Here is a 25,825-nt window from a genome sequence, read left to right on the forward strand (position 1 = left end):
CAAAATATTGAGAAAATTGCTTTTAAAGTTGTCCAAATGAAGTTCTTAGCAATGTATATTACTAATCAAAAAATGTTGATATATTTACGATAGGAAATTTACAAAATATCTTCATGGAACATGATCTTTACTTAACATCCTAATGCTTTTTGGCATAAAATAAAAACTGATCATTTTGACCCATACAATGTATTGTTGGCTATTGCTACAAATTAGAGTGCGGATCGGGCCGCATTTTTCTGTCCGAGCCCGGCCCGCGTCCGACTGAGCAGTAACCGAACCCGACCCGAGCCCGACAGGCATTAAGATATTTATGTCCGAGCCCGATCCCAGCCCGACACAGTTAAAATCTAATTTTTTTCTCATACTAATGACACATGCTTAATACGCAGTTACGCACGTCGTTCGTTGTCCTGGCTAGTTTGACATATTTCCGCATACAGGAAGACGGATTTGGGGTAATATTTTACATTTATTTTAATCACAAAAACGAACCTTTGCATCAAGTGAAACAGCCCCATTGGCTACCTACTAAGCAGTTTTAAATTTTAAATGGTCAATGCCTTATCGCGCTGATGTGACCGAGCCCGACCCGAACCCGAGCATCCTTTCTAAATATCTGTCCGAACCCGGCCCGGCCCGTCGGGTACCGTCGGGCTCAGGTCGGGTATCCATCCTCTACTACAAATATACCTGTGCTACTTAAGGTTTTGTGATCCAGGGTCACAATGGTCACATCCACTTCAAATAAACCCACAACTAAAAGGCATAAAAAAAACAAATCAAACCAGCTGATTTACATGTCAGTCAGACAGTTTCAAAATAGATGGTTTCTGCCAGAATAAGCAGCATTGTGGATGCTTTTTGAAGTCAGTCAAAGGTCTGACTATGCTAGTCTAATATCCCGTCATCTTTCTAATTTAAATAATGGCTCTTTCACTTGTTAAGATTCTCACCTTGTTTCTGACAGATCGTGCTGTTTGATGCGGTCAATCCACTCTGCGAGCTCTGGAGCCCGGTATGCTTCCAGGTATTCCAGCAGGTCTCTTTTGAAGTTGGTTGGAGACTCTCCCGCTGTTCCTGGACTTCCCTCCGGTAACCTGGGGTACAGAGGACTCATCCACATCCTGTCATAAAGATACAGGCAGCATATTTACTAATAAAGGGCGTGAATCATCAAAATGTTAAAAAAGGTCACGCACAAGATGTCAGATCCTGAAATGGCGACTGGACCATCTCATATTTGGCTTGTTTCTGTTATATGCCCATTTATTTTATTTGACCGACATAACATTTTTTGAAAATCTGGAATCTGAGGGTGCAAAAAAAACAATCAAAATATTGAGAAAATCACCTCTGAAGTTGTTCAAATAAAGTTCGTAGCTATGCATATTACTAATGAAAAATTAAGTATTGATATATTTACGGTAGGAAATTTACAGAATATCTTCATGGAACATGATCCTAATGATTTTTGGCATAAAAGAACAATTGATCATTTTGACCCATACAATGTATTTTTGGCTATTGCTACAATGGTTCAAGGTCACATATGCATTTTCATTCACGTCAATAAAAATATGGGCTCTATCTTTACTAAGGCCCACAGAAATAAATCAAGTTATGCCTTAGGTCAATTTCTTAAGTTTTTGCTAGTTAATATTTTAACTTTCACAAGATTTTGCATTCTACAAGTGCCCACATACATGCAGAAGAAGTCTTCAACGTGCTAGACTTCTCTTAGACAAGTCCAATAACTCAAGATTGGAGGTGTGTGGGGACTTGTCATGACAGACTGGTTATAGCATATTCCCATAAGGCTCTTGGAGAACAAATCAATATGGATTCAGATTGGAGCCATTACAATAAAGGCAGCAGAAAAGCCCTTCAGAAGAGACTTGAGAGGAAGAACCTTCGTCTGTGTGAATAATAATGAGAATATGGCTTGGGCCGCAATATAGAAAGGATACCTGGGATCAGACAGAACCAGATGGGAAGACACGTCAGACCTGTAATGATATTCATTGTGCTTCACTGCGGTCTGAAGCGGTTAGAGACTTGGCAAAGTGAATATATGCGTGGAACAGAGGGTGCATTCTACATACATTGACCAAATACTCTGGCCTTCACACAACTGCACCTAGCATTTACTTAGCCAATTCCAACAGCTGAACTATACCTTACTATCGTGACAGGGAAAAAAACGTTGATGTTTAAAAGCTTTGCAATTTTCATGAGAAAAGCAGATCTCGCAACTATTTCACCATGGTCTCAACCTCATTCAGTACTCAGACACACAAACACACTAGGTGGCACAATAAGCAGCAAATTTATGTTTTTGTTAATAACTAGGGCTAGAATCAATTCCTATAATTTCTATAATGTATAACTGAAAATTGTAAATACAATAGTGTTTTTTTGTTGTTGTTGTTTATGAGTCCCTTGTTTGTTCTGAACAGTTAAACTGAGCACTGTTCTTCAGAAAAATCCTCCAGGTCTTGCAGATTCTTCAGTTTTCCAGCATCTTTGCATATTTGAACCCTTTCCAGCATGGACTGTGTGATTTTAAGACCCATCTTTTCACACTGAGGACAACTGAGGGCAACTATGCAACTATTATAGAAGGTTCAAATGCTCACTGATGCTCCAGAAGGAAACACGTTGCTTTACGAGCCAGGGGGTGAAAACTTTTGAACAAGATAAAGATTTTTCTTATTTTGTTGAAACATTTTTTTTCCATTTAGTACTGCCCTTCGGAGGCAACAGAAGATACTTGCATGTTTCCCGGAATACAAGTAAAGTACAATTTACCTTGATCTTGAAATTCAAAAAGTTTTCACCCCTGGCTCTTAATGCATCGTGCTTCCTTCTGGAGCATCAGTGAATGTTTAAACCTTTTTTAATAGTTGTGTTTGAGTCCCCCAATTGTCTTCAGTATGAAAAGATGTATCTCAAAATCATACAATCACTGCTGGAAAGGGTTCAAATATGCAGAAGATGCTGGAAAACTAAAGAATCTGGAGGACATGGAGGATTTTTCTGAAGAACAGTGCTCAGTTTAACTGTTCAGAACTCATGAGCAACCATCACAAAACAAAAAAAACAGTCGTAGATCATCCAGGTAACCACACACAGTATTAAGAACTAAGGGTTCCCAAACTTTTGAAGGTTTTTTTTTTTTCTCCTGTGGACTATATGTAAGCATCTTTTATGTTAAATATCTTACTCAGGACAGTACTAAATAAAAAAAAAAATAACATGCATTTTGTATAATCTCTCTTATTTAGTTAAAATTATTCACATTTTCACAGATTCTGTAAGGGATTCCCAAAGTTTTAAATGCCACTGTATCACAAGAATTGGTGACATATGCACATATTACATCAATTATTGGTGATAAGCAACACTCTAACTTAAACGATTATTTCACCCAAAAATGAAAATTCTGTCATTAATTACTTACCTTCATGTCGTTCCAAATACATAAGTCCTCTGTTCCTCTTCAGAACACAAATTAAGATATTTTTGATGAAATCCGAGAGCTTTCTGACCTTACATAGACAGCAAAGCAACTGACACATTCAAGCATCAGAAAGGCAGTAAGGACATTGTTAAATAGTCCATGTTACATCAGTGGTTCAACCGTAATATTATGAAGCTGCAAGAATACTTTTTGTGCGCACAGAAAACAAAAATAATGACTTCATTCAATTATTTTAACAATGACCTTACTACTTTTCTGGGCCTTGAACGTGTCAGTTGCCGTCTATGTCAGAAAGCTCTCAGACTTCATCAAAAATTTGTTTTTGTAAGATGAACAAAGGTCTTACGGGTTTGGAACAACATGACAGTACAATATAACACTAAGCGCGAGGCCATAGCACCAACAGCACTTAATGGCTGGACTGACACTGATCTCGCTGTACAGGTTGAGTGAATGTGCCAATATACTGTACAATGTCAGACTATCTGAATATATGTATGACAGAGAGTTTAAATATTAATTGCTCAATTTAGAGATTTAATATCCTTCTCACTAATCCACAGCTAGTAACTGTCAGTCTGACCCTATGACTCTGGAGCTTTTGTCTCTTTAATGGTATTCTGTACCTGATACAGCGCTAATAAAATCGAACCTAATAACCGAACGCGATTGCTAATTCATTGGCCATCACTCTGACCTGCCTGCTAGCTTCTGCTGGTACGAATATGACACCATGGAGAATATTTTTATTAATGGACAGCTTTCATAAAACGCTTCATTTAAGCAATTAGTCCATGTAGCTAATTTAAACAGACCATTTCAGGTCAGAGAGGAGTCTATAACAACATCATTGGTTTATTCGGATTTGCAGAGCTCAATGCTCCTATTTAGAATACATCAACTTAATTTCAATTTACTCTAAGTGTCTGCTCAGTGTGTTGTCATAGCAACAGACAAATGTGTCATTAGGACTTGTGAACGCACGACTTTCACTTCAGATATGAAATAAATGTTGGCGTATTCAAAAAATGAGCAAGTACAAAAGAGAGCACAACATAAACAGCTCATTTCTAAATTGACTGCACCGTTAGCTATAACTGTTTTCATTCTGAACGTTCATTCACGTAAGAGTTGCAAGATCTGTGTGAGTGCACATTAGCCCCTCCCATTCCACACTTGACCATCTTACCCCTGTGTCTTCTGGTACCAATCGGCTCGGATGAGGTTTGAGGTAAGAATGATGACTCTGAATCCCTCCTCGTACCAAAGCAGCATCATTTTCCTGCAAAGGCAACTGATTTAATACGACTGATCTTACACAATGACATTTATTTGATGTAATCTCTTTCTTTCATTTGAGTCCATCAAACACTACCATTAAACCCTATGGCACATTTACCAAAGACTCAATATTACCTCCCAGCACAATAACATCGATTTTACCATGCGTTTTGTGTGACATTTATTAAAACTTCAGCTTTTGTGTTGTATTAATCATAACAAGAACCCCACGTATTGGAATACAAAATCAATTCTGTGGTGTTCTTTGTATTATTGTATTATTTCACTTAATAAAATAAGAAAATAGCTCTCCATGTTCTTCAGAGAAAACATTTAGAACTCATTTAAAGGCAAATTAGCACATGGAGACTTGACAAAGGTCTTCGAGAAGGATTATACTGCCAATCTTTTTGTTCTTTTGCTTCCTTTTTTGTTGAATTTATATGAAATAAGACAAGCCATTTAATTCGCTCCTCTGGAGTTAAAAATGCTCAATCCTGTTACGTCTTTCTCTGTTGAATAAAACATGAAAGATTCTTGTGAGAGAAAACAGTACTCTAGGAATACATCACATTAAAATTCAATACTGCTCCTGTTTAACATCTAATTTCAACTCATCACAACAGATGCTCAACTGATAATATGCACGTCGGCACGAACCGCAAAGATGTTAATACTCGAGTAACTCGAGGAGCATTGCATTTCATATGCATTATGCTGCTGACTACTCATAAAGCCTAAATCCTGATCAGGGTGTTATTAAAATTATATAAGTGAGCTACATCACTTGAAATTTGAAAATTGTCTTTGAAATTGAGATTTAAACTCGGACAATATTTGGGCGAAATACAACTATTTAAAAATTTGCAATCTGAGGGTGCAAAAAATAAATAAATAAATATTGTCCAAATTAAGTTCTTAGCAATGCATATTACTAATTAAATGCATATTACTAATTTTTAAAAATTAAAAAATTACTAATTAAGCTCTGATATATTTACAGGAGGAAATTTACAAAATATCTTCATGGAACATGATCTTTACTTAATATCCTAATATATTATGATTTTTGGCATAAAAAAAAAAAATATCGATCATTTTGACCCATACAATGTACTTTTGGCTATTGCTACAAATATACCCATGCTACAAAAGACTTGTTTTGTGGTCCAGGGTCACATATGATTTCTGAGCATTTCATTTCATAATCGTGAGCATTAGCATGTTGGGATGTTCCCACTCATCTGGGAAAGTTCTCTCATATAAGTTAGATGCCCTCCTAACTGGGCAAATTTGTTTATCCATATTCAGTGATGGTACTGATGGGATGTGGCTTACAGCTGGCATTTCAGTTCAATCAAAAGGAGTTCAATGGCTTAGGTCTGGACTCTGTGCAGGCCAGTAAAGCTCTACACATCAGACTCAGTTAAGCATTTAATTGGTGGCATCCTATGACAACAAAACGTTAAAAGTCACTGAGCTTTTTGGTATGACCCACTTTACTGAAAAAACATATCATATGGCTCAATGCTTGGTTTTACAAACCTGTTTTATGTGTGTACGTGTTTAACAACGTAGTATACAGAAACCTCAATCTTAAAGGGATAGTTCACCCAAAAATGAAAATTCTGTCATTAATTACTCACCCTCATGTTGTTCCAAACCCATAAGACCTTTGTTCATCTTCGGAACACAAATTAAGATATTTTTGAGCCAGCGTTCTGACGCAGAACCCAGATGCACTACGCCTTGTTTACAAGCAGAAGACGACACATGCTGTACATTAAACAGTCATAAACATATCTGAAGATTTCGACAGAGAATCTTTGACAGATTTGCAATTTTTTGCCCAGCCATACTTATTGGAACCAGAATATACACACTGCAAATTTTAAGAGTGACAACTGCATTTAAATACGAAAGTGAGTTCTGTGAATTATCGTTCCATGTGTGCATGGAGCAGCAGCTGCTTTAGAAAGGGCTGTATTGCAGTGTTGCCAAGTCCTCATATTTACAAGCGCTTTTAGGCATGTTGTTTGGTGTTAGTTCATAAAGCCCGGCACTTTATTGAGTTAATAAAGTGGTTTGTTGCAGATATGAGGTTTATGATTTTTCAGTGTTATAAAACAAAGCATTTGGGTGTTGTCCTTGTTTGTTGTTTTTTTCTATAAAGATCTGGCAACACTGACATTTAATGTCATTGACTCGTGAGTGCAGCTAGCCCCTTGACAAAATGTGCAAAAGGTTAAGACTTCTTTCACTGTTATTTTCTTGCATCTCACATACAGATGAGTACACATTTCTCATGCGCATTTAAATACGTCATAAACAACTAGTTGTTCAGTTCGGTTCCGTACAAACTGCTTAAAAATTCTGTAAATGCGGTTGTCACTACCTGTATTTTTCAGGAGTTAATGCGGTTGTCACTCCCATATTTTAGTGAATTATGTGCGTACAGAACGCAATTAAGGAGTAAAAGGTGAACTGTTCTACATCAGAATGCCAGCTCCTGCGTTAGCAGCATCACATGCGTGTATCGTGGTGCTCTGTAAGACTGACAGGGAAGAGAAGAAATAGCTGAATAAAGTCTGTATTTTTGTTTTCGTTGAGCACAAAAAGTATTCTTGTAGCTTCATAACATTACGGTTGAACCACTGATGTCCCATGGATTATTTTAACGATGTCCTTACTATCTTTCTGGGACTTAAACCTGATAGTTGCATTGCTGTCTATGCAGGGTCAGAAAGCTCTCGAATATCATCAAAAATATCCTAATTTGTGTTCTGAAGATGAACAAAGGTCTTACACGTTTTGAACAACATGAGGGTGAGTAATTATTGACAGAATTTTCATTTTTGGGTGAACTAGCCCTTTAAGTCTTATTTTCTTCACCCACTGTCTCACTAAAATTATACAGATAAATAAAATGTACAACACTCACGTATGATGTGTGCCAAATGCAATGTCCAGTTTGGCCTGTTAAAAACAAGAGAGAGTTCAATTCAACAAGAAAGATTTATAATGGTTTTTTAAATATTTTTCCAACATACATATTTACTGAGAAACATAATTTTTGAGAACCTCTGACTACGATCAAGTTTAATGCTTCCCTCTAGTGGAAAAAGTAGGTTATTGCAAAAATGACACAACCTGGCAGAAACGAATATGTGGATATGGTTTGGCTTGCTCGATTAATCGAGCCTTGGATTCTCTTTTTTCTCCATGAACGAGTATGACTGGTTTGTCTCTAAAAACAACAAAAACAAACAGCATAAGTACTCACTGGCACGTGTTCAATGTGATGAAGTTATGTTTTATGTGGCCTGGCTACACAAGGTGAGATTTCATCCTACCTGAATTCAGGTGGATACTGCTCCACCATCCATGGAATGTCAAAGCAGTAATTAAACTACAAAAGAAGACAAAAACATTACAAAATTTAGTATGGTTGGAACTAGAAGTAGACTACTTTGCTACAACTTCATTCATTAACACAATACCTGTACAGACTCTTTCAGGGTTCCAAACATTGGAGAAAGTATATCTGATTATAGGACAGAAGAAAAAAACAGATTATAAACATATATGTATCAGAACTTAATTTATTTTTAAAGCAGACAAACTACATACCTTTGATATGCAGCGCTCCAGTGTTGAACTTTTTTGGTATCCCAGTGACTTTGTTTAAGTAAAAACGATACATGTCATTCGTGGACAATAAATTGGTCTCAAAGAAATCAGCTGGCTCTTCTTTATAATAACCAGCGCCGTGAGGACTGGGGGGACGTTTGTCTTCAGTCTTCTTCTTCTTCTTAGGACTTACATTAGACTTTTGGGGCTCATTTTTCGGGGCAGGTGGTGGAGCTTCATCATCACTGCTTGAGAGGTTCCACCCTGCCTCCTCTGTTTCCCTCTTTCTCTTTACAGAAGGTGAAGGGTTGCTTTCATATTTTACAGGCTTGGTTTGATTCACATGTGCAGCTTTCCTGGCTTCAGATCCCATTAAGGGAGCGGACGGTTCTTTCACAGGATGCGAGTCCTCGTTGCGTTTTGGACTCAGCTTGGGCTCCTGCTTGAAGAAAGTGGTGGTCTTATCAGGTTTTCTTTCTAAACCAGGTTTAACGCTTGGCATATTTGAAACCTTCGGAGGTGTTGGAGGAATAATGTTGTCTTCATCTTCACTATCTGATATGGTCCACTTGCCATGTTGACTGTCCTGGGACATTTTTGTTCAGCTGTGAATCACAGTATTACTTTACTTTTATAGTTGCACACAAGTAAACTATATAACGTTACTGTAAACTTTCATACTATATAACATATACACCAGACATAACACTGCCTGGTTTTGTCTCAAAATAACAACTTTGTGTATTTGCACAGATAGATGGAGTTCGTACAAGACATAAATGCTCGCAATGCATCATATGAACAGATGATAGATCGTAGAGCGTAATCACACTGTATACATAATACCAATGTAGTTCAACGTAAATGAACCTACACTTACGAAGAGGCGGGAAGATGAAATGTACAGGCTTCAAGAAGATAATATTAAAAGTGTTACGGTTATAAAGAAAGATAAGTGCTGCAAATATACAGCTACAAAACTGCTAGACCCTTGTCCATTTGAAACTCATATCATAATAGCAGCACTACAGTTTGTTGTGTTTTGATTCGGCATGCACTCACTCTGTCTGTACATTCCACATGTAACAACAGACACGCCACAATGTTCTTCAAAATAAAAGTCGCTAATGAACGATCTTTCGACTTTATTATAATCATTTTGACTTAAGTTCTGAATGCAATAATATTTTTTTGCGTTCTCTGCTTCGATCTAAAGGTGCACTTGCTGTTACTACTCATTGGAATTCTTTATTTAAAAAACATTTTGACTGGAATAAAATTTGGATGACACCTCATAAGTATTGCATCACAAATAAAGTGAAAGAAGTTTCATATAAAATTTTCCATCGAGTTTACCCAGTTAAATCACTTGTGGTGCGGCGTTTTAAGGTGAACATTGAAGACACCTGTGTTTTTTGTAAAGTTTCCCCTGAAACTATTAATCACTTATTTTGGGAATGTCCTAAGTCACAAATATTTTGGAAAGAACTGAATAATTATATACAACAAAAAGCTATGATTTCTGTGGATCTTGTAGAAGTTGATATTATGCTAAAATGTTTTTCACTTACAGGTGATAAGAGTTTTATATTTATCCTTGATTTGATTATTATAGTTGCCCCTTACTATATTCATAAAGCCAAATGGAATGATAAATTACCAAATTTTGAACAATTTAAAGTTGATATTAAAATATATTTGGAGACAATAGAAAAAAGTACAAATTTAAAAGCAAAAAAGACTATACAGCTGTTTAATAAGTACAAGTTGTTTATATAAAAAGCCTTTCTTTTGTATTATTATTATTATTATTCATTGTATGTTTTATTTATTTATTTATTTTTTACTTTTATTAATTGTATTCTTTTATACATGTATATGTGCACTGCCCCTGACATGTAAGGATATATGTGCTCTTGTATGTAAAATATATTGTTGTATTTGTATGTAGTTGTTTTCGTTAAAGTTCAATTAAAAAAAAAAAAAAAAAATATATATATATATATATATATATATATATATATGTGTGTGTGTGTGTGTGTGTGTGTAAATATGTTTATTTGGTTGTTATTGTTTTTCTATTTTGCTTATTTTCTATCTCTATTTTTTAGCCTTCGGGCTAATTTGGGTACATTCACATTCATGAATGTTGATTAATGTACATTTTCCCTATTTTGTGAAATAAACTAAAATAAAATAAATTCGAAATAATATTTACAAGTTGTTCTCATTATGAACTCACTTGTCGTTGTACAAATCAATATTCAAAATTTGTATTTAGTAATTTTAAAAGAAATGACGAGCAAAATTCATTGAATAATTATAAAAATAGATAGTAGAATTATCATCAAAATAATAATGAGAAATATAATAAGTAATGAAAATAACGTATGTAATATGTCAACACGTTTATTTTATTTATTTATTTATTTTTACAGTATTTTATTAGAATTACGTTTATTGCGTTTGTATTTTTACATTACAGTAATGAGGATGATGGTGCCATTAATGTGAAAATACAAATATCTTCAATTGTCCTTTTTTCTTTAAGTAGAATACAATTTTTCTTACACATTAATTTGGTTTTGGGGTAAAATACGTTGATGACAGTTTTTTTTTAATTTAGTCGGAATTATTAGCTTTTTACACTACACTTTTATTTTGAAAATAACGGACTATTCACCGTAGATCTTTCTCACCTTTCTATCCAGTCAGCGTCTCTGGTACTGAGTGCTCAACCTGACCTACTCTGCACTGACAACCAATCCCTCACATCCATACGGTTTCTATGTAAACATCTACAACTTTCCAGAAGCCTTCAGATTTTTTATCTAGGTTGTCCCAATGCAAACATTCACAACTGGAAGAAGCTTTAGGAGTGAGAGAGAAATAAACAATGCCGAAAGGAACAAATTTGAGTTGGTAAGATTTGCGTTAACGTTTTTAGCGACGTCATGACGCTTGTGATCCAGCTTTGTTTCAAATAGTTTCTGGTGTGGATGCTGAGTTCACATTAACGGTATTTAAAATATGACAATAATACTGTGATAAGGTAAGTAGTTTAAAAGTTATACGACAGAACATGTCACACTTCTATGTAAGTAAACGGGCAGAGGATGGATGTGGACTCGAGGCTGATCTAGTCTGCATTATTTAAAACGCGTGGCGTTTAGATAATACGTTAAATATGATGTTTCTCGACATTACAGATGCAAATGAAAACCTTTCGATACTTACAGCGCTGAAAAATGTATCGCCCGAACAGGGACTTGAACCCTGGACCCTCAGATTAAAAGTCTGATGCTCTACCGACTGAGCTATCCGGGCTCTGAAAATTACTCTGGAGAAGGCCAGCTAAATCACTAACTGTAACGAAGGACGCGTTACCTTTTGTCAACAACTCATCTCATAAATCATTACGATCCTTGTAAAAAAAAGTAATCTGCATAATATTGTCTGGAAATAGGAAGTATTGTGCCGAAATCGGCGACTAAACGCCAGACTAGAGAATTCCGTGACTAGAGGTCGCTGTTCATTACATATGTTTGTGCGAGAACGCGCCTGGCGCTCGTGCGCGTTATCGCTACTTGTGAACGCGCGGGGAGTTTGTTGAAGTTCTTTGAGAAAACGGCTGCGCTGTAAAATGATCATGACCATGTACTGAACAAGTCACCTCTAGTCACAGATTTCTTTCATCCGTGTTCAGTGTTAAACACAGATACTTTTTCTTTAAAATCCTATAAACATTCAGTGTAAACCCTGTCTGTTTACAGTCCAATGCAAAATAAAAACTTCAAATGAAACTTATGTTTCCCCCCTTGGGCCCGCTCATGGCAGTGACACTGAATGTTGCTATTATTGGGGTTATATACTTGTTAATAAAGATTGCAGATCAGCTCTGAATGTAATATCCTTGTCTGTGATTTTTAGGTTTTCCATCAGTGTGATGTGGGTAAGAAAGGTTTCTTGTCCAGAGAAGATCTCAAGATAGCGGTTGTCATGCTTTTTGGATACAAGCCTTCAAAGGTACAGAAAATAATCAAAATCACTTGCTTGATAACCCAGTCTCTTTCAAAAATTCAAAAATTCTGTTCTGGGATTCGATTCCCTAAACGAATCGTTCTTTTGATTTGGATCTTCATAACGAGTTAGTTGAACTTGAACCGATTCACACACTTTTTAAGAGGCTCTTTTACTCTTGTAAAAGGGGATTCAGGTGATAACTTTGGTTTGGAACAACCATTCGAGTCCCTTTCCCGCAGTACAATTCAAGTGCGCAAAAACGTCTAAAGAACTTTTGGAAATCACTTACCATCTCCTTCAGATGTCCGATTTGTAAGTGAGCTGATAGTAACTAGTCCGAATGTGATGAGTGAGAGTTTTTTGTTTCGAGGATTCGACTGCAGCAAAACTTGAGTTACTTTAATATAATAGTATGAATACAATAAAGTTACTAAATAAAACGTACTAGACATAGGCCACATTCACACTCAGTTTTTGGGACTGACAACCGCATTTACTTACAGGTGTGAGTCTCGAAATGTCCCGTTTACACAGCAGTTTACAGTCGCTTTTCGAATTTACGCGGAAGTTCGGTTATAGAATACGGTTGTCACGGTTGTCCGCTTATAACGGAAACGACGCGGTCGCGATGCGCACGCGGTGCGACGCGCTTGATTTTTTCAGGCGCGTCCGCGCCACATCGAGATTAAATTCTCAACTTTTTTTAGAACGCGCCTAAAAACGCGTGGAAAACGCTAGGCGCGCCGATTTCTCCTTCTTTCCAAAGCGCTCTGTACCTTGCGCTCCTGTGGCGTCTGCCGTTGCTAAGCAACCACCGCACTCTCAATGAAGACGCGGAAGTTTCATCAAAGGACAAACGGATTTCCAGCACTAAAAATCACTTGCTGTAGCTCTTCTACTAAATTTATTTAAAATGTACAGCTATGATCAGCCGTTTCTCCATCTTGGCTGAGCTTTCAATGTTGTTACGGGAAAGGATGAAGCTAATTGGTTAAATCTTGTCACATGACCCGCGGTACGCTTTGCTGCATTTTGGAAAAGTTGAGATGTTTTCATCTCGACGCGCCTGAAAAAAAACGAGCGCGTCGCGACAGCGTCGCATGGCTGCCGCGCGTCTACATTTGAAATAACGAACTTGAGCGCGCAAAAGACGCGATATGTGAACTGCCCCGAAATCGGCGCGCCCAGCGTTTTCCACGCGTTTTTAGGCGCGAAATGTGAACGCCCCCTTAAGGACCCAAATCCGTATTGACATACGGTTATGTTTACACACAGCTGCTGTCGTTAATGATGATTTGACGGATAAACTCGCGGCTCCATTGGACTCTTGTGGTGTCAGAAAGTGGTAATACTTTAAGTTTTACAGACGTCGCCAACTTTGATATTGCTTTGGTCACTGTCCCTATGGTTACTCGTAAGGAATACAGGCTGGACTGGTGTTGCAAGTCCATACAGAGTATTAGACAAGCGACTGTAAGCTGCTGTGTGAATGGGACATTTCGAGACTCACACCTGTAAGTAAATGCACAATGTGCAAACACAACACATTTGCCGCCTTTTTTCGATTAGGAAAACCTGTCAGAAGTGGATCTATTTAAGTTTACTGGAGGACCACTGTCAGATAGTCTTTGCAAAACAGTTTTACTGAGTGAAAACATGATTACAATGCTTATATAGTGGCAGCAGTTTCAGTATTTATTTGACTGTACATAGTGTACCATTGCTGGAATGGAGGCCTAACGTTACTAATTTTAATCAGAGATTTAAGTTTTATTTTATTTTATTTATTTATTTTTTAGAAAATGTTAAGAGTTTTGCGTAATGTTTTTGTATTTAGTTTGTAATTTAACAGTAACTTTGTATTTTCTCTTACAGTCTGAGACAGATATTTTGATGGAGAATGGCACTATTAAGAACTGTCCAGGTAATTGTCATATTGAATTACTGCATCACTTTGCTGTACAGTTGTAGACATGCCAGTCCAAAGATGTTTATTTTGGTGTTTTACGATTCACCTTCAGCAGATGCTCAACCCACGTTGATGTACAGTCCAAAATTATATGCACAATTTCGCTCCTGATTTATTTTTCAATGTGGAAAACCAAATTTTATACCGCTCAGGCAAAGTGAAAGGAAAAGGAGCTTGACGTAGATACTGTGTAATCTTTTTACACATTGCCAGTAATGAAATCCTGACAAACAGCGGTAAATAATGTTGCCGTGAAATGCATACAGGATTTCTACAGGCCCTTTTGACAGACAGAAACACTGAGGAAAATGGGGGTTTGGCAGGACAGCATTTTGAGGGAGACATTAAATGGTTGAAGACCTAGATTAGTAAGTAATTTGTTTCTTGTTTTATCCCACAAGCAAATTGCTTTTGTATGCTGCCCTGTGGGAAAGCATAAGATAATCTAGTTAAAGTGGCATGCTTTGTGTGATGAAATATTCCACCATTAAATCTTGCTCAGAGCAAATGGTGAATTAAATTGCCCCTCTTTTGAATTTCATGTGATTACTAAATTAGTGATGGTCGGGAGGAGAGGGTTGCTGGTGGTGATGTGGGAGGCTTGACTAGACTCAGTAGTGAAATGCTTTGGCAGGCTCATCGCACTGAAAAGAGGCCACTTAAGGCTTCAGTGCTACACCGTGTTCACAATACTACTGCCACTTGTCTAGCCCACTCACCCCCTTGCCTCTGTCCTTCTCTATATCTCAATCTCTTTTGTTTTTTCACCAGCAAAATAAGCGAGAAATGGCAGAAAGGTCACAGCTAGCTATCTCCTAATTGCGATTTCTAGTGCCTCTATTTTTATCACAGAGGCATGAAAGCTTCAGTATGTGAGATGTTGTTGATTCAGACATCCCTCCACAATGAAAACTGATAGGTCTTTAATAACACATTTTTGGCCTTTTTTGTGTTAGGGATACAATGCAAGGCTCAAACTCACCTTGCCCCCATGAGCACCACAGGTTAATGTCCACTAGGCCATAGCTTTGAATAGTTTGAGTAGTTTTAGTTTATTGATTAATCAGTTGTTTGCATTTGTCTGTAGCATTTTTATAGAGATTTGTTTTGGTGTTGTAGAAACAAACTCTTGTCTTCTTGATTTTGTCATTGATTCTTTAAAAAACTTATTTAGGCAGTTTATGCAATATTCAGCATGCATATAATTTTGTATTTTAGCTTCCACCCTGGGCTGGAATGGCTCAGGGAGAGTCCGAAGTGAAAAGAAGGAAAGAGCACAGCAAATCAGAGATGTCCATGATTTTAAATAGAACCTCTAGGCAAGAACACTGTTGCACATTTTCCTGTGTGTGTGTGTGTGTGTGTGTGTGTAAGTCAGGCAGTGGTCTGTTCTGCTGAATGAGTCACGCAAAAGAGGAGAGAAGATGTGAGGATCAGAGGGGAAGCGGAGGGCGGTGCGAAGAAAACCAATTGAAGAAAGAAGAGTGTAGAAAGACCCCAAGGTAGTGAAGATCGTAAGGCAGAAATTAAGAAAGGGGTGGGAAGGACATACAGACCACCCAGTTGACATATCCTTGACTGATGGGCTCTGTATCACAGTGAATGTCAGTCAGCCCTGGTCTGGCTTTCTTCATCAGCATTGTTTAAAGACAGGAAGGAAACAGAGAGAGAGATGGGTTTTAAAGAGAGAGTGTGAGAGTGTGAGTTTTAGGGTAATAAAACTGAGCTGGGTGCATGTATTGTGCATCTAATACTTTTATAATTTCATTCAAATATGTACGTAATGGATTTTCATGACTATGTGATGATAACAGAAGCAGATATCGCTAACGTGTTGTTTAAAATCTCTGTAGGCCAGAGTTGTCCTAATTCTATCAAAATTTGGCAGCACACATTAAAGTTAACATGAAATGAAAATTTCCTGTCTAAATGCATGTTATTGATCTTATTGTGAATAATGCATTCATGCATTTTCAATAATTTTGATTTTTGATAATCCATTTCACATGGGTGTCACAGTACGGATAAAAAGATCTGTCACCACTTTATGTTGTGACTTTAAGAAAACGTGATTGCATGTTTTAGTTATTAGTGGTGCTTGCTTAGAATAAGGGAACAATTTTGTTTCAAAATTTTATGAAACAGCGGTGTGTATCTTGTGTATCTGTCATCATTTGTGCTACAGATATGTGATACCTCAAATCATGCAGCTTGAGAAGAGGTGTGTTATTACTTTTCTAAGCAATCAGATATGTGATTTTCAGACAAAAAAAAATGAGAGAAGGAGGGAGGCAAGCCATACAGTGCCTTGTGAAAGTATACATACCCCTTCATTTTTTCACATTTTGTTAGGTTGCAGCCTTGCTTAAATTGCTTTTTTCCCACATCTACACTCCATACACCATAATGACGATGCACAAAACAGATTTGTAACATTTTTGCAAATTTATTAGAAATAAAACACTGATATAAATCCATTGCATAAGTATTCATACCCTTTTCTGGGACACATGAAGTTTAGGAGCACTTATATCGCTTGTAGATGTTACTATACGTTGAGTGGAGTTAAACTGTGGCAAATTCATTTAAATAAGTATGATTTGGAAAGGCACACATGTCTTAATAAAAGGCTGAAATGCATATCAGATCAAAATAACAGGCTTACATAAAGGCAAATATCTGGGGAAGGGTTCAGGAAAAAATTCTGCTGCATTGAAGGTTCATAGAAGCATGTAGCCTTCATTATCCATAATGGAAGAATTTGCAAAGAAGCACCTAAAGGACCCCCAGACTGTGAAAAACAAGATTCTCTGGTCTGATGAACCTCAATTCCAAGCATCATGTTTGAAGGAAACCAAGCACTGTTCATCACCTGCAGAGTACCATCCTAACAGTAAAGTGTGGTGGTAGCAGCCTCATGCTGTGGGGCTGTTTTTCAGCAGCAGGGACTGAGGGACTCTTCAGAGCAGAAGGAAAGCTCAATGCACAAAAATACAGAGACAGCCTTAATGAAAACCCGGTCCATAGCATTCAGAACCTCAGACTGGGCAGAAGGTTCACCTTTAACAGGACAATGACCCTATGCACACAGCAAGAGTGGCTTATAGACAACTCTGTGAATGTCCTGGAGTGGCCCAGCCAGAGCCTAGGCTTGAACGCAATCAAATACTTAAGGAGAAACTTGAAAACCCCCCCATCCAAGCTGACAGAGCTTGAAAGATGAATAGGTAAGTCGAAGAATAGCAGATAATTGCCAAATGCAAATGTACAAAAAGCTTGTTGCATCATACCAAAAAAAGACATAAGGCTGTAAAGGTGCTTTACATAAGTACCGCGTTAAGGGTATGAATACTTATGCAATATGCTTATTTCAGTGTTTTATTTTTAATAAATTTGCAAAAAAAAAAAAAAGGGGTATGAATACTTTTGCAAGGCACTGTATCTAGGTACCAGAATATTATAGAAACTTAATGGGATTTTTTGACGTGGACTAGTAAGCAACCAACTAGTAACCCTCTAAAACCCATCCAGAACACATTAGTGGAACCCTTACAATCACCACAGTATTGTGGTTGTGTTCCTTTTGGTTAACCACTGCTCTTGTTTTCCTCAGGAAAAAGTACAAATCTGCTTACTAACTTGTTTTTGAAAAACAGTCCTTTCTGTGTTCATGTAGTATTCTTTTATCACTTGGCTTGAGATTCTCAAAGGACATATTACAGCGTATGTTTTGGCATGACTCGAAGTGCAGTGGAGCCATCACATCTGTCCTTGGATCTCTTAATTAATTTATGCTTTTCCCAATAGAGATTTATCCCCCAGTTTCTCTGCCGTCACTGTCAGCGTAGCCCACCCAGATCTCCTCGCCAAGCTCCCTCTGTATGTTTGGTGTTTCGCGAGAATACTGTCTAGAACTCCCCAGCCTACCTTTTTCATCTCAATAACAGCACTCAGAGAAAAAATGACTACCCTGCAGGCAAGAGGGAAAGATATTACTCCTTTAAACACAGTGCTTTCAGATGACTGCCATGTAAAGGAAGAGCATGCACTCCAGACGAGAGCTTTGTAATAAACCCAGTATTCTTTCTCTCCCTCTCCTTCTCTTTCTCTAAAAAGGGGTCCCGCTGGAGCGGTTTGTGTCTCTCATGGGGAGGAAGATGTCTGCAGAAGATCCATATGAGAAGACGAGGCAGATCTTCACTGCATTTGATGTACACTGTATGTTCCTCTCTCTGTTTAACACTTTTGCTTCAATACATTTGAGTTGATACGAAATTAGACTAGTGATATATCTGCTTGCAGACCTCATGATCTTTATTTTGTGGAAATGCTAAAGAATCGGTTGAAGCACCTGTGCAGTCCAGCATAAGCAAATCTTTTTTGGGGATTGTCTTCAGTGAAGTACAAGGCATGTGCATATTAAAGGGATAGTTCACCCAAAAATGAAATTATGTCATTCGTTCATCTTCAGAACACAAATTAAGATACTTATGATGAAATCCAAAAGCTTTCTGACCCTGCATAGACAGTGCAACTACCAAGCTCAAGGCTGACACAGAAAAGTGGAAATTGTTAAATAAAGTTATCATTTTTGTTTTCTTTGTGCACAAAAAGTATTCTCGTAGTTTTATAAAATTAAGGTTCAACCAGTGATGTCATATGGACTATTTTAACAATGTCTTTACTACCTTTCTAGGCCTTGAACATGTGAGTTGCATTGCTGTCTTTGCAGGGTCAGAAAGTTCTTGGATTTCATCAAAAATGTCTTAATTTGTGTTTAGAAGATGAACGGAGGTCTAACATGTTTGGAATTACATGAGGATGAGTAATTAATGACAAAATTTTCATTTTGGGGTAAAATGTTTCTTTAAAGGGGTCATCGGATGCCCATTTTCCACAAGTTGATATGATTCTCTAGGGTCTTAATGAAAAGTCTATAATATACTTCGGTTAAAAATTCTCAATGGTTTACACCATTTTTACCTTGTCAAAATGAGCTCTGCAAAAATCATCCCATTCTGAGGGATTGTTCCTTTAAATGATTGCAGAGATTCATAAAAAAAACATACTCACTTCTGCTGTAGGTGAAGCTGGATCACGAATGATATGCGCGAACATAAACCCATTTTTGTATTTCGGGAGGTGCATTCCCTTCATAAACAAACGTAATCCACTGCATCTTCAGCCTCTCAGATGTCGGGAGTAAATGACGACCACTACGTTCATTATTACATCCAGCAACACAACACCTCAATCACTCAATTGGAGATATTCTTGTCTAATGGCATCGAAACAATGGAGGCTGGACTGTTACAGCTGGTCTGAGGTAAGATGCTCATGTCAACCAACTATCGTGGGAGCGGCCTATGTCAGTGTGACGCCACACCGACAGGCATCTGAGAACGGCTTGATTTGAAAAAGGGGATATTATTTTTACAGATTAATTTAAAACCACCGCATGGGTTTTTGTCATAATAGGGTAGATTTTTCCATACCCTGCCAACACACATTAATGTTCAAACAACATGTAAAAGTGAAGTTTGCATCCGATAACCCCTTTAAATGTGTGTTTTTAGGTGACACTTTTCAAGTGCAACTAACATAAGGTGGGTATGAGTACGTCACATACTAAGTTTAACTAGAAGTAAAAAATAGTAGAGGCCTAGGACAACTGTGAACACATCAGAGTAGATTTAGAGATTTAGCACTATCAGGAGGACAGATGTGAACCTTCTTGAGCCGACTGGCTACTAACTTTGTCATCTGATTAAGTGATGGGTAATATTAGTAGTCCTTTCTACTTAAACCACTATTATAGCAGTCAGTACCACAAAGTTAAATTGGAAATTGAGTGAAATTCTACACAGTTCTTGTTTACCGACCAAATTTGTTGTGGAATGTGGTTTGTGGGTTTTTTAGTTCCTGTAACTCAGCTGGTAGTGTGTGGTAGAACATCTAGGGTTTCCGTTCCCAGAAAAGAAACATACATAATGGCAAGAAGTCTACCTCAAGTCATTTTGAGTAAGTGTGCTCAATGTGAAGTAAAATGAATGCAATGCACAGTGTCGCAGAGAAGAATAGTTTTTTTTTAAACTATTCATTTCTAAACAAAAGTAGGTGCTTTTGTCAGCTGAAATGTGGTTGCAGATTTCTAATGTGTAGTTTACACATAATGGTGGTTGTAATCCCAATTACTTATGACTGCAGTTTTAATAAACTTGTTGGGGTTGGGAAGTGTTTTCATATTATTGCAGTAGAGGGCGCCATATGTCCTTCTTTTTAGTCCTCTGTTGCTATCATCCAAAGGATATGCTCCATCCTGGTAGTTTTTGTGTTTCTCCCTCACTAGATATTTGAGAAATAGAAGTTAATCTTTTTTGTGATTTAACGTCAGCTGAGATCTGCTGCTTAAACAGCTGCTTGATATACTAGAAAGTCAAATACAAAAGTTCCCTTCTTCTTTAGCTGCTGTGTTTTTCTGGCCTATATGAAGTATTACTATGAAATTAAGCGTCTAAACCAATGTTTTAGACTTCAAGGTTGGGTAGAAAACAGTAAAATGGGTCTCACAGTCTCCGTGGATCATTTCGCCCTCCGTGGAACTGTTTGTAGGATATTCCAATGAGAGGCAAATGTATAATTAACTAATTAATTTTGTTACAGAAATAATTTCACCAAGTAAGTTAGGAGTGACCACATGAGGAGGATATCAGCTGACCTTGATTGAATCTACTCAGAACGGTCGAGGGATCTCATTTCATTAACCCTGCTGACCTGCCATTAAAGAGGAAAACTGGTGTGTTTGAATATTTATACATGTGAAAGCTGACTTTTCAGCAGATGTTCAATGGACCAGTTTTTGCCTGAAGCTGATTCTCTCATTCACTTTCTATTTATCTCTTTGGTATCTCATTTGCTCTCTCAGACTGCTTTGAAATATCTCCAACGTTCTATGTTGAGGCATTGGAGCATTTTTACATTCTCGTAGGACCTAAAATAGTCTCCAGCAATAAGTAGTAGGCATTTAAAAAAATACAGTTGGCTTTTAATTAGAATTGTGAATGTTAATGAACCATCAAATTCATCTCAAGGACCAAATTGCTGTGAGCGAGTTCACTCAACCCTTGTACGAATTCTGAGCGACCTGAAAATTAGCTAATTTTAGAACTGAGATTGCAAGTCTGATTCTGACTTGCTCTTAACTCACCCAACTTGTTGTGATTCAGGTCTTAACTATGTATATCAGCACTGACAAATGGTTAAATGCTCTTTGTATCAAATTTGAATTTTTTTGAAAATGAAATTGGCTTCTGTTTGAACTGTTGTGAATGAACATAGCAGCTGGAAACCTGAAGGACAACTGTCAGGCAGGTGTTTTCCAGCAGAGCTAACATGCTAGCAAAGTGTCTTAATAATTCCAGCAGTTCCCAGATTGATTGTCTTTGTTCCTTTGCCAACTAAGCTTAAACCCTCTGTCCTGGCTTTCTCTGCCTGATGTTCCTGTCAGACTGCCAACAGAGGCAAGTCCTCTCCTATCTGCGGCTGAACAGTTTACGCTGGATGAGATGTTTGACTGTTTCATCTGCGCCGTCACCCCCGTCCTCATCTTCAATGGGGACGCGCTGGAAGCTAAAGCGCGCTGAAGTGCGTCGCTCCCATTCAGAGCTGAAGTGGCAGCCTGCCCGGTGACAGAGCATGCTCGGTGTAGTTGGAAACCCTCCCATTCTCACCCGGTGTGAAAGTGAGCTGAGCTCCCTGCCGATTCCTGCTCGTGCTTTGTCGTCAAAACATTTGTTTTCTTCCGCATTCACCTAATAAATCATGCAATTATGCACCTTCAAACCCTTTTACATATGATATGTGGCATTTTTTTCTAGTTTTGCACAGGCTTCCGCAGGTGTCCAACTCTTGTTGCTGTGGCTGTGGAGGGCAGTGTTTGGTTACGGTTGGTGAGCTGGTGTTGTCGGGTCTGGCGTGTTGACATGCATGTCACAGTGCTCCCCGACCCCCACCCCCCATAATCCCCCCGCTCAGTGCGCCGCTGTGCCTCTCATCAATTCAGCAGACACGCTAAACAGATTCCACTCTCAGCTCTGACTTTGGATGCGAGCGCTCTAAACTTCCTCAGGGGAGCCATTTCCTGCAAATCAAAGTCCTGCGTGCCAGCCACTGAGAAGAAGGCACAACAAGCTGTTCCTTTGAGCTCTCAGGAAGAGGCTCCCGGAGACACTCTGAGATCTCAGCTGGTCTTACGTCTCGCTCTTACAATATCAGGCAAAAAACTGCCAGTGGACTTAGGTTTACTTCATTTTCCACGCCGACTTGTGACAGTTGAGTGTGCAAGGCTTTCAGAGTATACTTCTTTGACCGTGAGCGTGGATGGACACGTCTAGTGAACCACTTCAAGGCTCAGTGTCGAGGATTTTTTTCTACTGGTCCGCAGGGTTGCCAGATTTTCACAACAAAACCCACCAAATTGCTACTCAAAACTAGCCCAATTTTGATGTTCTGCAGGGTAAATACGTGTTATTGGGGTCACTTAAACCTGCAGACATGAAAAACAACCCATGGTAACAGTGGGTACTTGCCCTTACTTGCCCTGTGGCGCCACAGAAAAATAAAATAGTTGCTGTTATCATGGTTTTTGACCCGTGTTGCCTTTTATACTAATAAATAAGCTTTTTTAGAATTTTAGATGGCAAATAAACTACAATTCTTGATTCCAATTTCAATACCATCCAGAAGTGTCCCAATCCGGTCAGTGACAAATTTGTTCATTGTTTGCCATTTCCGAGCATCTTTCATGCCATGGGCGATTGGGCAGTCCTTGTTGTCGACCCCTGCATTCTTTGCAGTGCTCAGATCACTCACACAAGCAGTGTTATAGGGCTGTCCAGTTTTTCTGGTTTTAATGATTAAATACATTTTTTTCAATTAGACACATTGACAATATGTTAATGGTTTCAGTTAAAGGCACAATATGTAATTTTTTTTTTTAAATTAAAATATCAAAAAAACACTACAACGGTGTTATATATTTTGCTGACTTTCTCACATTATCCCTAATTTAACTAGTGTAACAGACCATGTCGTTGTGTCGTCTGCCAATGATGTCATGCACCCTCAATTTGCAGGTTTTATTTTGTAGAAAACATGGAAACCCCAAAAACATTTTAATATGTTATGCATTTTATTAGAGTAGCATTATAACTGAACTTACCTAGCATGATAAAACAGCGCTGCTTTTTCCTACATACGCATGACCGGAAGAAGCAGAAGCTGTTGTTCATTAGCAACCGCTCCAACAGCCTTGTTTCACTTCCACCTTTAAGCCTCACCCTGCTTCATACTACAGTGACCTTAATAAGTCTGTGATACTTTAGCTCATCTATGGACATGATTTCTGCCCGAGTCCCAATGGATTGCATGAGCTGTGGTGATGAAAACAACAACTCCGATGATTCTACAGTCAATTATGGCGTCATCAAACTATGCCTTTGTTTCTTTGTTTGTTTTGAATATGTACCCTCTAGCAGGGAAAACTTACATATTATGCCTTTAAGAGAACAGTAAACATATTTACAGTCCAAAGTGGCTATTCACACAGACTGTTATTTTATTTTTTTGTATAAAAACAAGACACAGGGAGTGGAATGAAAAAAAAAATTTTTTTTGAACTTTTTTTGAGTTTTGAACTTCTTTTAACCTGAGTACTGCATTTTAGGCCCTGTTTACGCTAGTGCGTTTTCGTTTTGAAACAGCGTTTTAAAATGAAAACGATTCTCGTCTACACTGCGGTTTTCACTGTGTTTCAGAAACGATCTCCGTCTACACTACACAACTAAAAACGTATGTCACATGACCACTCATGCAGGTACAGCCATAGATATGTATAAGTAGATGCCCTATTATTTAGATGGTGGACAGGTCTATGTGCTTGATGCGGTCGAATGGGGAATCTACCTATACATATTTATGGGTACAACAATGAACAACGTCAAGAATATGCAGAGTGAATGTGGGCAGCCATGCCATCATTTTCAAAAGTCTCCGTTTTGGTTTGTTTACACTGAAACATAACCCTGGAGTTTTTAAACTAAAACAAGGACTGCAGCATTTTTGAAAGTCTCAGTTTTTAAGGGTTGAAAATGCCGGAGTAGGGTAAATGATAGGCATAACTGTAGCAAAAGTTATGCGTTTTAAAATGAAAATGCACTAGTGTAAACACAGCCTTAGAATGCCATTTAATTTACATTATAAGAGACATGAGATGCCAGTGCAGTGGTCAAACATGACCATCAAGTGCATTTATACATAGAAAACACAATGAAAAATCAGTACAGTGCTAAAATCTCTGAAGAACTACTGCTGTACCCTAGTTAAAAAAGTAACATATTTAAAATATATTTATTTTATACTAAGTATAGATCAAATCTGTTAACATATTTACTGACATATCTCTTGAGACTTCCTGATATAAAAATTAGAATTAAACTTAATTTGAAGTACTACTTGTGCACAATGAACATTTCTTACTATTCAGCCCAAAATTAAGCCCAATTCTCATGTGATGTACTTAGAATAAAACCAGATGGTTAACAAAGAGAAAGTTACTTGAATCATGTTGCGTCTTGAAACACGTTTTTAAGTTAAGTTAAACAGAAAAAGACCTAAATCAAAATCTTGAAACAGTCAAAAAATCTGAAAAAATTTGCTTCAAGAATGAGCCACATTGCTGACATGATCGCTAGCACACCTTGAGCACATGCGAGTTATTCCTCTTGTCTGCAAGATTATCCAACATTCTGATATCGGTCCGATAATATTTATGCATCCCTAATGTGAAACTCAGCGGACTGTACTGATGTTGAAAATTACGTCATGCAGTCAGTCTGTGAGCCGGAGCAGAACGTGGACTAAGGTAAGTATACTTTCGGCTTTATCCACCAGCCATTTAGTGAGGGGAACGAGCAGAGAAAGCTGATTTTTATTCCTTAAGATAAGCAAAAATAATGAGAGTGTGCTCCCAGGTGTGCTTATCTCATCCTCTTTGCTTGATCTCATGCAAGTGTGGGACTCTAATAACACACCCGGCCCCACAGTGTACGGCTTTTTGATGTTTTAAAGTATTAGTCTTGTTAACTCTTGCTCTGGGTTTGTGCTCTCTACAGGTCGTGGCTTCTTGAAGCTGGATGACTTCAAAAGCGCCTTCAAGCGAGTTGCCCCTCGTCTGCCGGAGAGGACTGTGCTGGAGGCTTTCCGGTAAGAGTTCAGGCCTGCGGCCTCCCTGTAGATGCATCATTCAGAGGACTCTCTAATCCTCCTCTCAGTCACTCATGTTTCCATCATCTCCCTTCTTGATTTTCTTTTCCAAAGTAGATTACAAAGACAGATAGATGTAATTATGCCACAAATGTGTAGTCAGAAAGAGATTTTTG

At 38.0% G+C, this 25,825-nt stretch overlaps 2 protein-coding genes and 1 non-coding gene across 6 annotated transcripts in view; 1 reads left to right on the top strand and 2 right to left on the bottom strand.

The window, feature by feature from the left end:
• tdp1 (tyrosyl-DNA phosphodiesterase 1) overlaps positions 1-11,895 on the bottom strand; it is a 40,873-nt gene extending 28,978 nt beyond the window's left edge. Inside the window, exons 1-8 of one of the 4 annotated variants that reach the window (XM_051132885.1) lie at positions 11,633-11,895; positions 8,396-9,000; positions 8,266-8,309; positions 8,119-8,174; positions 7,916-8,012; positions 7,707-7,741; positions 4,674-4,766; positions 957-1,127 (exon numbers count right to left, since the gene is read on the bottom strand). In XM_051132885.1, coding sequence (XP_050988842.1) covers positions 957-1,127; positions 4,674-4,766; positions 7,707-7,741; positions 7,916-8,012; positions 8,119-8,174; positions 8,266-8,309; positions 8,396-8,990 — 1,091 coding nt within the window. In that variant the 5' untranslated portion in view covers positions 8,991-9,000; positions 11,633-11,895. The other 3 variants (XM_051132886.1, XM_051132884.1, XM_051132883.1) reach the window with 3 other exon arrangements.
• Positions 11,122-25,825, top strand: part of efcab11 (EF-hand calcium binding domain 11) — a 70,081-nt gene continuing 55,377 nt past the window's right edge. Inside the window, exons 1-5 of the mRNA XM_051132901.1 lie at positions 11,122-11,317; positions 12,326-12,421; positions 14,294-14,342; positions 18,504-18,605; positions 25,559-25,649. Of these exons, the coding sequence (XP_050988858.1) occupies positions 11,240-11,317; positions 12,326-12,421; positions 14,294-14,342; positions 18,504-18,605; positions 25,559-25,649 (416 nt within the window). The 5' untranslated portion in view covers positions 11,122-11,239. The remainder of the gene's footprint in view (positions 11,318-12,325; positions 12,422-14,293; positions 14,343-18,503; positions 18,606-25,558; positions 25,650-25,825) is intronic.
• On the bottom strand, positions 11,650-11,722 carry trnak-uuu (transfer RNA lysine (anticodon UUU)). Its single transcript has one exon. It is a non-coding gene; the product is annotated as a tRNA-Lys (tRNA).

This window comes from Labeo rohita, chromosome 17, assembly GCF_022985175.1.
Source record: "Labeo rohita strain BAU-BD-2019 chromosome 17, IGBB_LRoh.1.0, whole genome shotgun sequence".
Lineage (NCBI taxonomy): Eukaryota > Metazoa > Chordata > Actinopteri > Cypriniformes > Cyprinidae > Labeo > Labeo rohita.